Here is a 13,664-nt window from a genome sequence, read left to right on the forward strand (position 1 = left end):
CACATGGCAGGAGAACCTTGTTTTTGGTTGTCTCAGATCATGGGGGCAGGAGGACACAGAAATGTGGTCTCTGGAACATGAAAACACCTCGTCTGGGCCAGTGTTTTCAGTGCCCCCCTCCCGGCACCCAGTCCCCATCCAAACTGCCAAATAAGGAATAGGCCACCTAGTGTTTTCTTGATCCGCCTGTGGGGTTTTTCAAAGGCAGGCATTTTAAAAGGCTGAGGACCAGGGGGAAGGACCTCAGCCAGCCTCAGATGGCACTGGGAAGCCCCCGATAACTGGCAAACAAGTATATGGATCTTAAATACCGTAAAAGCTGTGAAAATATTTGCCTCCTCCCCCCACCCTGGTTTGGGGTGCAGGCGCTGAGTGCGAGGGCTGACTCCAGGTGAGCACTCAGGAGTGGCGTGACCTTGAGCAGGTTAGCCCCTGACCTTGAGGAGGTGAAGGGCTTCAAGCGGCAGGCTCCCGGGCCAGCTGGGAAAGGCAGCCCGTCACACTGTCTCACAGGTACCATGAGCGGGCGAGGAGAACGCATTCCAGGGCCTGGCGCAGTGGCCTGGCACATCATCAACACTCCACAGACGATAATGGTTAGTGTGACAAATAAGAATAAACAGCACGAGGGCAGAGCAGTAAAAAGCGAGTGTTTTTTTAAAAGCGCGATAAAAAAATAAATAAATAAAATAAAAGTGCGATAAGGGATGGTCATTGAGCAGGGCCCCCAGGGAGGACAGACGGTCTCCCCTGCCCTCCAACGCTAGTCCCCGCTCCAGGAAAGCGCCAAGAACGACCACAGCCACGCCGGAGAGCATTATCTATAAAGTATCTTCTCTTTATTTAAGTTAAACAATTTTCAAGGATGGTTTCCATCTATAAAATGGACAAAGTACAAGCTCTGTACAGCAGTTCTTTTTAAAAATCAACTGGAAAAAAAATTACCAAACTATATTTTGAATTTGCAAAACATACTCACAGAGACCATCATTTTAGCTTTGATGAAGACATAAGAAAGACCACCACAGAGGACAACTAGCTTCGCCACGCTTTGCTCAAAGGGCTCTCAGGAAAGAATCTGTACTTGTAAAAACAGGAGTGAGAGGGTGGGGTCGTCGGGATGACTAAGAAATAATGCAACCGCAGTAAGTCACTTTGGCACACTGTTGTCTTGTAAACATAGCTCACCTCCAGGGAGCCCTCCCAGCCCCACCTCTGCTCACAACGCGGGGTCCGAGGCTGCCAGCCCCCCGCCCCCCAGCTCAGGGACGGGGAGCGACCCCAAAAGGGGCCAGGTCGGCCCATCCCGATGGTACAAACTCGGTGAGAGTTCTGGGTGGGGCTGGGGTGTGTAGGGGAAGGACTCATCAAGAACCTGACTCGAATTTGTTTTACATCAAGGCCAAATGTGTTTGCTAACCATGGGGTATTTTTTGCAAACAATGGCAGGGGCTCACAGGGGACGGGGTCTGATGATGGGACCCAGATGCTCGGGCTGAGTCTGGTTCCTCCTGCCCCACCTGCATTCAACAGCCTTGCACAGGTAGCTGGCCCTCTCCCCGAGGCCTCTCTGTAGTCAAGACCAGCCTCTGAAGACACAGCTGTGCACAGGTAATCCAGCTATGGCCTCCCTGTCCACTGAAGGTACATCCGGTTGCTGGGCAGAGGGCAGAAGGGAAGCCGCAGGAGAGTCCCCGAGCCATGCCTCTACACCCCATCCCGGTGACCTAGAGCAAACACACGTGGGCCTTGTGCAGCGAAGGAAGAAAGACCAATAGCGTCCCCTTGCCTAGAAGAAACGGGCAGGGAACAGAGTGGCACTTTGCAGAATCTTCTGGGGCCACTTCTCACTCTGTGACCCCCCCCCCCGGGGCCCTCCCCGAAGGGGCCTGAGGATGTGCATTTCTGATGCACATCCCACTCCGCAGCAGCCAGGGGTGGCCTGGGGTGGCCAGCCTCTCTGAGACCACACGTGTGCAGGAGGGCCACTCCGTAGGGGGCCGGGGACTGCCCTGTCACAGCATGCGGGGCCACTGCAAAGGCAAGGGGGGCTCTGCAGGGACATTCCTGGGCATCTCTTCCTGTCACGACTTAGTTCCTCACTGGCTCGTGGTTATACTGATCTCTGCTTCCTAACGCACACGCCTCCTGTGTTGTGCCCAGAATCCTCCACGTCAGCTGATCGGGCATTGGATGGTTTCCGCCTCTCCCAACTCTTGACCCAATGCCTCATGATGGAAAGCAGGCACCTGGGCCTGGGAGGGAGACGGTGTGGGCAGGCCAGATTCCAGAGCCCAGGGACCAGCTCACGGGACACCCACGATTTGCCCAATGCCAGCCTAGGACAGCTTCCTACTGTCACCTACTGGGAGCTGGGAGGCCGCTGGGTTTTTGTTTTTTCCCTAAGGGAAAAGAAATTTAATTCAAAAAGACCCAAAGTAATGTTTGTCAAAATAAGTAGCGCATCCAGGTTTCCAGAAACCAAGGGCACAGAAGGTGGATGCTGACACTTAGCAGTGACTCCCAAGCTGAAGCCCACGGAGGTGCCCGGGCTGAGGCTGGCAGTCCGCCCCCCCTCCCCCGCACCCCTAGCCTCCTGAGGCCCAGTGGCAGGGAAGCCCCCAGCGGCCCCCGTAGCACCAGCTCACTGATGGGGCTGGGGGGGGTGACAGAGCCCACCTTCCCCACCCCCCCAAGGGCCCCGTCCCTCTTACTTCCGGCCGTGAACTAACTGCTGTCTGGGCAATTTACAAGATGAGGACAACCTACAGAAACCATAGGGAACTGACCGTACATTCTTCCTTTATATATATTTATATTTAGTGTCCCACCATAGAAAAGTTCATATTCAAATAGAGCAAGTACGTCACGTGGAAGAGGGGGTCTGTGCTGGGAAGACAGCTGGGAACGGAGGAGCAGGGACAGGGGAATACAACGTAAACCTGCAAAATGACGCGGTTCGCTGTTGTGGAAACCAGACGTGATTTCGATGGGATCAAAAATGGAGATTTCAAAAGAGTTCTCCTCGGGGTGACGCAGCAACGGCCCCCCTTCCGCCCTCCCTGCCCCGCACTGGTCCGTGCTGGGGCGGCGCCTCGGCCGTCCCGGGGTGGGGGGGCGGGGGGGGTGTGTTGCCGGGGGTGGGCGGCCGCGGCCTCGGAGGAGGGGCCTGGCCGCCTCCTGGGGGGCGAGGAGAGCGGTTCTCTTTCCGGGCCTCTTCGGTGTCCGCCCAGGCCCCGTGCCTCGCACAAGTTCTCCGACTTTCAGACCATGATGGAATACTGAGGTATATAGTTTCGCAGAAAGTTCAAGAAACATAATCAATAACGTGACCTCCAGACTCAGCCGGCGTGGGGGCCGGGCTACCGCGGCCCGGCGGGCTCCGCTTACTGCTGCAGGTTGAGCGTGAACTTCCACTGCTGAGACAGGGCGGGGCCGCACACCTCCACGCTCAGGCCCCCGTTCCTGGCCGCGCGGCTGTCCAGACACAGGTTGCTGCCCACGTGCCGCAGCTTGGAGTTGCCCTCGATCTGTTCCCACTTCTGCAGGAGACAGGAGAGTGCCTTACGATCACAGCACACACAAAACGGCACGATACAGATCCAGTTGCAGGGTCTCCTAGCTACACTAAAAACAAAAAAACCCAAGCCTTTTTTTTTTTTTTTGGTGGTGGTGGCCGGGGGCTGGCGGCGGGGGGTGGGGGGGGGTTGGTTTCTGATCATAACGGAGGAGTTACCCTCTGCCCCAAGACAAAGCAGCCCCAGGGCCAGGTGAGCGTCCAGGGAAAGAAACCTATGCTCTCTGCCTTGGTTTGCAACTCAAAACCTCCTTTCTGGGCTGCTAGGGGCCGTGCACCCTGCCCCACCTCTTCCCTCCTTTGGCTGTCCCCTCATCCAAGCACCAGTGCTTTGGGCACCTGCCCGTCCTCGGTCATTAGCGCAAGGACTTGAGGTATGGAGTCTCTTGTCGGCAACGTGCATTCATCCACAAGAAGGCCTCCTCTGATGCTATTTCACCTCCAGGAAGGAGCCCCAGAAAGCTGAGCCAGCTCAGAGAGGACCCCAATCCTGCCCCTGGCTAGTGGACGGCAGTCCTGCCCGGAGCCCGTGACCTGGGCACCTCCACGCTCCCACTTAGGGCCTTAGGCTCAATTAAACTAGGAGAATGGGGTCAGGTCAAACGAGAGGGAAAAAGATGCCTGAGTGGACAGAATATCATGTTGAGGAACCCGTTTCTATACTGTATGGTTTTCTCTATGAGTCTGTGAGCTCTTTGGTGGGTGTGAGAAACCGGTCTCAGCCACCCCGGGGGCCCCTAGTGCTCTGCACAGCAGGGACCAAGCAGTATTTGCTCAGTTCCAAATGTGACTCTTGTAAAGCACAGCATGTAACTAACGTCTCCTTATTCCAGTGTGGACACCCTTCCCCCACCAAGACCAAACCCATCAACCAACCCACCAATCTCAACCAACCAGCTAACCAAGTTCAATCAGCCAACCAACCAACTCACCAATCAACTAACTAATCAACCAACCAAACAAGAAAACAAAGCCCACAGCCTAGCCTAAAGGAAGTCTGAGGCCCCCTCACCCTGTTGTTCATCCCCATGTCAAAATCTGTTTGTTCTTTAAAAGAAAAAAACTATCACACTTTTTTCTCCCAAAAGCTTTCCCTTCATTAATATAGTCTGTGATTCTAATTAAATTTTTACACTGTGTGCACTAAAGCTCCTTTCTGTAAGTATTTTTGCAAATCCTTTTGACACCGTGGAATTGAATTCTCTTCCTCCTGCCCCCCTTCCCCTCTGACTCTGCAAATGCACACAAAACACGAACCACAGACGTGCCTGGAAACCAAATACTCCAACTGGCAAGACGGTGCGGCTTTGAGATAAAATTAGCTGAGGAGCCTCCTCTCAAAGGGCAAATGGATGGGGAGGGGAAGGAGGCAGAGCGAGGCCGAGGACCCTGCCCCTCCCCCGAGAGCCGGCCTTCTGCACAAGAACAGGAGGCTGGGATGTTCTCGTAAGGACCCTATGATACTCATTCAGGCCGCCCGCTAACCTGGAGTTTCTGCCAACAGTGAAATTCAGCGCAGTCAGATGAGCACGGGGAGGTCACCGCTGCCTGCCCATCATCCCTCCTCTCTGGTTCCCTGGCTGTCAGTCAGTCCTCACGCTGGTCTCCTCCATTGTCATGTAAAGTGTGTATGCGCAGCCGACAGCCCTGTGTCGCTCTGAGTGGCCAGGAATCAGGCTTGACAAAGAACGTGGAATGAACGGCATCTGATCCCCTTCTCTGGAGGGGCTCTGCCTGTCAGGTGTCAAAGCCTCAGCTAAATGCAAGGTCTTTAAAAAAAAAAAAAATAACCAAACTCCAGCTCTGGCCCTAATCCTGGGTCAGATTTCTGGACCGTCAAGGCTCTACTGAAACAGCCCCCACACGGCTCTGCACCGGGTGAAGCCTCGGGGTCAGAAGAGCTGTTTGCAGGATGTTTCCACCCTGTGCTGTGAGCGTCTCAGGGGTATCAGTTAGGCTTCCCAAGAACTGGGATGGCACCAGGAACGCCTGTCAGCTCTGGAAACAAGGCAAACTCCTACTGAACTCCTCCAGAGATTAAGCGTCCATCAGAAACCAGGCTGGGGGTCTGCAGTATAGGGGACAGGGGGCATCCCATGAGCAGGCCAGGGATGGACAGATGCAAGCACTTCCCTGACAACCGGGATCCAAGCCAGGGACCTGGTTCCGGCCTTGGTCCTCCCAGGTGACACTGAAGAGGAGGCGCTGACCCTGTGGGTCTCAGCCTCCCCTTTGGTGGAAATCCGTCTTGGACTAGAAGCCCACTCAGGCTCCTGGCTCTGGTAGGCTCTGTGCCTCAGTTTCTCTACACTCACCTATCTCATAAAAAGAGACTGTACGAGGATAAGCCAGTCTCCACTTGTTGGCACGTTAGAAGGCCCTTTCGTGGCTGCATTTCTATTTCTGACACTAGTCACTCCCCTCATGGCTCAAGAAAGGGCTTGCCTCCAAATTACCACGGGGGCCTTATGTCAGAGAAGGTAAAAACAATCCGAACTGTTTGGAAAAAGTAATATATACACACAGATACTTGAGACAGAGAGAGAGAGAGAGAGAGGGAGTGTGTGTGTGTGTGTGTGTGTGTGTGTATAAAGTCTCATCTACTTGAACTTACTCATTTAGCATTTTTGTAAATTTAAAAAGCAAAAATATTTAATGAGTAAGTAACAACACGCAATTTTTCTTCGAAATATCCGGTGGCATGGAAAGAATGAGAATGTCATCAGAAATAAGCGGTATCAGACCACCGGCTTAAGAAATAGAGATCTTTCCTTCAGGGCTGTGGGTTTACCAGCACAGAATGAAACAAAATGAAAACACCTCCCTTTGGTGATGTGGTTACGAACCTCACTTTCTTTTCTAGTACTTATTAGTAGGTCAGTGTTTCGCTGACTTCTCAGTGGGCCCCGGGCCTGGGCCAAGTTCTCTGCCCTGCTTGGCCCCCGGGGCTTCCGCGCTTCTGTGGAGAAGCCGTGAGCCGGCTGTGCTTCCCCGCTCCCGGGCCTGAGGTCTGTGCCTCCACATGTGGGGGGTCTGATGAGGCAGAACGTGATGGGGTTCCAGGCATCATGCCCAGCACTGAGACGCACACGTGCACGGCCCCCGGCCCCCGGCCCTCTCCCGCATTCACGGGCACCACCAAACACTTTCAGGATGCCCATGTATGAGTGGCTGCTACAAAGAAGCTTCTGAAGAAGACACCAGCAGCACTGCTTACCTGCACCTGGAGGTGCTGGGAGCCCCTACCGAGGCCCTCAGCCTAGAGAAGGTGCTTACACACCTTCGTAGGAGCTGAACATACAAATGTGGCCCCTTCCTTTCCAGTGTGGCTAGAGAGTGAGGAACAGATATAAACAGATCAATCAAGAAGGTATGGAAGGGGGCGCCTGGGTGGCTCAGTCGGACTTCCGACTCTTGATTTCGGCTGGGTCATCATCTCGGGGTTGTGGGGTTGAGCCCGGTGTTGGGCTGCACGCGCAGCGGGGAGTCGGCTTGGGATTCTCCCTCTCCCTCTGCCCCTCCCCCTGCTGATTCTTTCTCTCTTTAAAATAAATGAATAAATGTTTAAAGAAAAAAAGAAGTTATGGAAAGACATAACCCGGGATGGGGGTACTTATGGTGGAGCCGCCCACAGGGGACAGGCCAGAAGGCACGCTGCCCAGAGCCGGTGCACACGGGCAGCACAGCGGCCTTCTGAGCACCCACAGCCCGCACGGAGCACGAACGCCCCGACCGCACGTTCACCCAGCACGAGATTCACGGAGTGCCTGCTGCGTGCCAGGAGCTCGGTGGGAGATGGCGGACAGCCGGAGCCGAGGTCCGACCAGGGCAGCTGGACCATACAAAGCAGCGCTGCAGTTAAGGTCGTGGGGGCGGGGGGGCGCGGGAAGGCCAGGCTGAGGGGCAGGGGCGCCCTACCTGTCTGGTGTCGTTCTCTCGGCAGCCCTGCAGCTTTATGACAGAGCCTGGTGCCCGGTCCACCACCGTCAGGCACAAGTCCATGTGCTTCACCGACTTCTCCTTCGTCAAGGCCCATTCCTGGAGCACAACACTGGAGGTCAGGGCCGCATCACGCACAGGGCTGTGAGTGATGGGGCCCCGAGAGGGAAAGGGTCACACTGCCGAGCAGAGACTCTGAGCCCCCCAGCCAACGCAGGGCCGACACACGACTTCTTACCGAAGGGCAAATCTCCACCTGGGGGTGCTAGGGGGAGCCTCCCAGCGCAGCACCAAGTTCACCGACTGATGTGATGAAAGGGCTTTGAGAACACGAGTAACTAAGATAAACAGTGTGAACTATTTTAGCCCCGGGTGCACATCTGAGTGCCACACCCAGTTTTCTACCATGAAAGGTGAGCTGGAAACACGGTGGCCCATGCGTGGATCCCCCAAGGTGGACAGTTCAGGGTCGACTTTTCCGCCTGCATTATTTTGGAAAGACTCTGCCCCCCTGCAGGTGTGGTTTGGGAACAGCCTTTATGAATGTGGATTGTAACGTGTGAAAATGGTAAATTATACATGGCCCATTTATGCAAAATAGGCAGCATGTAACCTCACTACTGAGCAGTGAGTTGATTGGCTGATGCTCACAAAGGTCTGAGATCCCTAAATCTGTGTACTTATACACACACCCCTCGTGCTAACACCAGGCGCCTACTGTGTGCTGGGCACCACTGTATGCCCCACGAGAGGCTGTTATTACCCCCATTTACAGATGGGAAAACTGAGCCATGATCAAATAGAAACACACACACACACACACACACACACACACACGCACACACACCCCTTAAGGGCTGAGAGCACAACCATTTATTCAGAGTGCTAAGTAAGACAGTCTCAAAGGGCAGGAAGCCAGAGAATGAAGATGGGTGAGCGAGGCCCCAGGCACAAGGTTCTGGGCGGGGCCAAGGGTGGGACAGGGAGGAGGGAGCTTCTGACCTTCACTCTAGGACCTGAACCTCTTTCAAAGGGGTAAATACCCAAGTGAGCCCTGAGGATCCAGAAGCGGCCAAGCGTCTTCCAACCCAGAATTCCACCTGGACACACTCCCTACCACCCTGTCCCTTTCTGCTATCTGCCCAGGAAAGCTGCTACGACTCAGCCATCCTTCCAGCGACGGTCCACGGCACCCTGCAATGCCTCAGGTGCTCTCCCAGGGCCCAGCCCACTGTGGGGAGCAGACAGTCAAGGCCCCGACCTCACGGGGGCTGGCTCTCCAGCGGGGAGAATGGCTCACCCATGAATAAATGTATTATGTAACTTTAGGCACTCCTAAGTGCTATGGAGAAATTCTTTTTCTTTTTCTTTTTTCTTTTTTTTCTGTTCTCAGGGGACAGAGGTAAGGGAGGGAATAAATGATCTTTCAAAGAAGCCTCACTATTCAGCACCTCGGTCACCTTGGAACAGATGGTCTGCCCTAGACAGGCGGCCCATCTAGGGACTGGAGAAGCCCCTTAGCCTGTTGACGGCTTCCTTCTCTCCTAGCAGGGAGGCAGACTGGGGCCAGTTCCCTCCTTTTCCTTGGCTTCAATGTTCTCACCTTTTAATGAGGGGTTTCTCAACGTGTGCTCCATGAGGGATTCTATGAAAAGTTAGTTTCAGGTCAAGTAAGTTTGGGAAACAGTGAATTTGGGCCACGTTTCTTTCTGCAAAGTCACACATAGGGTCCTCACAGCTCTGGAAGGCTGAGCCTAGCAGGACGTGCTCGGACTGTTTTCCTTAGCATCCCTCAAACCTGCGAGCACGGAGCCCTGTCCCCACCTGTCGCCATCGGCAGCTCCTGGCAGTGAGCTCTGCAGAGCATTCTCCAGGAAGGGCCCCACGCCACCCCTGAGGGTCAATCCCAACCTTCCATGATGCTGTCCCTCCATAGCTGGCGCCTCTGAGGCGCCAACGGGCACTCAGCGTCACCTGTACGTCAGGGCAGCATTCGGGGCCAAAAGGTCCCAGGAAGGAGCTCATGCACCCCGCCTTTCATGCATTCAGATACGCATCACGCCTGCAGCGGGGCTTGCGTGAGGGAATGGCACCAACCCACCCCCCATCGTGGGCAAGATTCTAGATGCTTCTTGGAAGCAGGTGTTGAAAAGATGTTGGAAGGGTTGCAGATACCCAGTGAAAGCTCACGTACGAATGTTTCTACAACCTTCTTGCTATTGTGTGCTTAATTATTTTAAAGCAGACTTTACACTGAATTCCAGGAAAACTAATTCAGCTGTGCAAACAACAGAGCTGGCTGCCACTTTGTTCTTCTGTTGCATTTCAATGATCTGAATTTGTAAAATAAAGTTCATAAATATTTAAGAATTGCTTTTTTGAGCTGCCACTCTTAAAAGAGCACGGCCATTAATTTTCCCATTTCCTGTGTGTCTGCTGAGGCTCCGCCAGAAACCAGATAAGAAACCGTACTCGTCCAGAGCACAGTACCCTATTTGCAGTTAGGAAACGTTATTTACCCTCTCATTTCTCACCCATGTGGCACACCACTCAAAAAAGCATCGCTTTCCATCCGTTGGGATGGGACTTACTCACGGAACATCTGCAGCAGTAGGCACGAGCCCTGGCTTCCCGCCGCCTCCAGACCCACACACACCAGCATGGTGGCCAAACTATGCACCTGCTGAGTCAAGTGAATGAACACCTGACACCCTCAGTCACACTAGCTACATTCTGAGTGCTCTGTGGCCACCTGGGGTCGGTGAGAACTGGACTGCATGGTGCCGATCTGGAACATTTTCAGCGAACAAAGCACAGCTGGATGGTACTGATCTAGAAGGCAGCTCTCCGGACCGCAGGCTGGTCCACGGAGGAATGTGGTCCCCGGTGTGTGGGTGAAGGTACACCACGTGGTCACACTGCCTGTCCCGCACTGGTGTAGCCTCCCCTGCTAGAAAACCCTCACTGTGCAGTTGCTCGTTTAGAATCACCCACCTTGGGAGCTTCTTTCACAAACCCCAGTGCTCTGCGACCCCAGGCCGATGAAAGCAGGCTTTCCGGGCAGGGGACCCGGCATCAGAATTTCTGGAGAGCTCTCAGGGCAATTCCAGCACAAAACCACGGGGGGGAGGGCTCAGAGACGGTAGAACGCTGCTCCCTGGGCAGACAGGGCCGGGTCCTCCTGGCCAGGACCCCTGAGCACGCAGCGGCTGGCCCGGGGGGCACTCAGCAGACATTCGCGGGGAGGAGGGCAAGCTCCCCCAGCCCCAGTGTGAGAACAGCAACGGTCTCCCAACAGCAAAAGGGAAAAGAGAGGGAACGGAGTGCTCTGCACAGGCCATGCTGCATGCTCTCGCCAACAGACCCAAGCCCAGCACCGGGACAGCCCAAGCCTGGCGGGGCCGTGGCCCAGCACGGTCACCTGTGCGCACAGCCGGGTGCAGCCGCCTCTGGGGGGCCTCCGACACTGTCCCCATCTCCTCCTCCCCCCAGAATGGCATCCTGAGAGCAGCTCGTCATCACCAAGCTCCCGTGCCTATAACCATGGCGACTACAACCAGGACACCTTTGAGACGAAAAGGGGGTACTATGAAAAACTGCAGGGCAGACAGGTGGAAAGCAGCAATGCACTGGGCAGGCCAGGATGCTCAGCCTCCCCGCGGGCTTGCAGAGCAGGGCTCGTGGGCTCAGAGACCAGCTTGCAGAAAGGATCCGGGGATCCAGAGCCATGGCCACGAGCCCTCACGGCGGTGGGGTGGAGGGGCGACTACCCGGGCCATGGCAGCCTGCTGCCTGGCGGCCACCGGCTTCATTACCAGCGGTGCAGTACAAGGTGCCATCCATCTCCAAGGCCATGCTGAGTGCACAAGAGCCACGCACAGAGCCCGGGACAGAAGCTGGTGCCTGAGCCCGGAGAGGGCAGGGTGCGGAGCACAGGGAAATCCTTCACTAACAGCCGCCGACCGTACAAACTTTTCAAATGCACAGAGTTAGAGTTCTCACTGCCCGGTAGGGCTGCTAAAATATAAAGGGCTGACCCTTCAACGGTCACTGAATCATCAGAACATTGCAAATGTGACCGAGAGAAACCCCGGTGATTAAATGGGGGAGGGGGGTGAGGCCAACTTGGAATCAAAGTCTAACAGTACAGAAGGTAGATAACTCAGGGCCACACCTCCTCTGAATTGTAACATGCAGACCGAAGGCGAGATTCACCCTTCACCCAGCTCCACGTGAAGCAGCCAATTTCTGAATTTCTGCCACCACGACCAGAAGCACCCTGGGGCTTACCAGACCCGAAGCACCGCCTTTCTGACGCAGATTAAACTGAGCTAGCTCCGGAGACTCATTAGATGCACTGTGTTTCCTGTCTTCCCAAAGCTTCATTTTTTGGAAGGCAACACTTGAGTATTTTCATTCTGCCTTGGCCAGAAACAGATAAAAACCCCGCCTCTCCCTGCGCCCTCAGCCTCCCCGCCTCACACTGAAGCCCCAGACCCCTTCACACTTCGTCCCGGCACGGTTCCCTGCGGTCAGACCTGCGCCCACATGGCCCCACGTCGCCACCGCTGTGTGCATCGCTGGGGCACAGAGCCACACCCACACGGTCCCCAGCAGGAAGTGCGGCGATGGTGAATTTCAGTGCCTCAGACCGAAGGCCTGACAAGGACACAGAGACACTCCTGGCAGGCATGGCGCCCTCCCCCCCTCCTGTCTCCACCCAACAAACTCGGCCAACTTGAATCTTCCCTCCTACTCTCCTCCTTCCAGCCGACTCCTCACATCTAGGGACCCACCTCTCATAGGTTGAAATACTCAGAATCCACAAGTCAGGCTGCACCCCGAGGCCAGCTGTGTGTGCTCACCCAAAGCTCCTAGCCTGTCCCTGGGGAGCATGCACAGGAGCCAGGGGCTGTGCTCCGAGGACAAGAGGTGAGACCCTGGGGGCCCGGCTGCGGCATGCACGTGCTGTAACTTTGTCTAATTTAGGATGTCCACACCGGTCCAAGCAACTGCTGACATCACCAAGTGAAGAGAGGAGGTAAAGCATTTGGGGATTGCAGTCTGCCTAGATACTCCCTGGGGGGCCTCAGAACAACCAACTTTACAGGAAAACAGGTGCTCTCTTTTAAAAAAATAGTTCTATTTAAAGAAGGTTCTGGGATTCAATAAATCTGGGATACACTGAGTTAACCCCCCCCCCCACGCCCACACTTAAACTGTAGGTCCTCTGAGAGCTTGGCGTATTTTCAAGGAGCTAAGAGCACCTAGCATTACCCAAACTTTTTTGTGCACAAAGCCCATATTTTACCAAATATCTATTATTTTCTTATGGGAAAACTGCTTTCTAGAACATTGTCCTCTGGAACACGTAGGCCATGGTTAGGCCTAACAGGCCTTCACTTCTCTGTCTTGTTTTCAATGAGGACAGAAGTTCGGGGTGGGGGTGTGTTATGCTTCCGAGACGAGTTGTGTGTGTATACGTGTGTCAGACTGAAGCTAGTAATTATGAATATTTTCTATCTAAGCCAGTGTTATCTCATAGGCAGGGACCAACAATGACCTTGGTAGCAGCCACACGGTCTGTGCCTATTAAGCTGGGACCCAGGCAGGTGTTCATCAGCATGCTTGGAGATCACAGAGACGCAGACGCAGAACAGGTGCTTTGCGGACGAGCACACGCCAGAGGGATGACAGGGGTGGCAGGGAGACGAGGAGGCGGAGGAAGAGCAGGAGATGAAGGCCACCAGCCCCGCAGGCCTGCCTTGACGGAGGAGTGCTGCATGTGTTAACCACTGTGCCCTGGCCTGAGGCTGATGGCAGGCTCCACGCGGCTGTCAGGGTCTGGGGCATCCCACCAGAGCCTGCAGCTGCCTGCTAGCGGGTGACCAGCTCGGGCCAGGTGCCACCTCACACATCCTGGGCCACAGAAAGGCAGCCGCTAGGACTTGTGAGCTCAGGGCCCCTTCCCTGTTCTCTCTGGGCCTCCAGGGGCTCAAGCCCACCCCCTCACATACCTGGTTCCCCCCTGCATTGTGACACTCATAGACTCCAACGACACCATCAGCAAAATGTCCCAAAGTGTCCAGGCAGTTGGTTCCCTGCTGCAAGGCCCCGAAAGCTATATCCTGGTGGTCAGGGACCCTGG

General features: G+C 55.0%; 1 protein-coding gene across 9 annotated transcripts in view; it reads right to left on the reverse strand.

Moving 5' to 3' along the window:
• Window positions 1–813: 813 nt before the first annotated feature.
• Window positions 814–13,664, reverse strand: part of GALNT2 (polypeptide N-acetylgalactosaminyltransferase 2) — a 181,244-nt gene continuing 168,393 nt past the window's right edge. For 3 of the 9 annotated variants that reach the window (XR_003520303.2, XR_003520306.1, XR_003520302.1), the window contains 4 exons: window positions 13,534–13,660; window positions 7,496–7,615; window positions 5,063–5,346; window positions 3,406–3,542 (listed from right to left, as the gene is read on the reverse strand). Coding sequence is in view for 4 of the 9 variants with exons in the window: in XM_027595938.2 (XP_027451739.1) it covers window positions 3,387–3,542; window positions 7,496–7,615; window positions 13,534–13,660 (403 nt within the window). In the remaining 5 variants the exon portion in view is untranslated. Of the gene's footprint in view, window positions 3,543–5,062; window positions 5,347–5,409; window positions 5,646–7,495; window positions 7,616–13,533; window positions 13,661–13,664 lie in introns of those variants that run through there. The other 6 variants (XM_027595938.2, XM_027595935.2, XR_003520305.1 and 3 more) reach the window with 5 other exon arrangements.

The sequence above is a fragment of the Zalophus californianus genome, chromosome 15, assembly GCF_009762305.2.
Source record: "Zalophus californianus isolate mZalCal1 chromosome 15, mZalCal1.pri.v2, whole genome shotgun sequence".
Lineage (NCBI taxonomy): Eukaryota > Metazoa > Chordata > Mammalia > Carnivora > Otariidae > Zalophus > Zalophus californianus.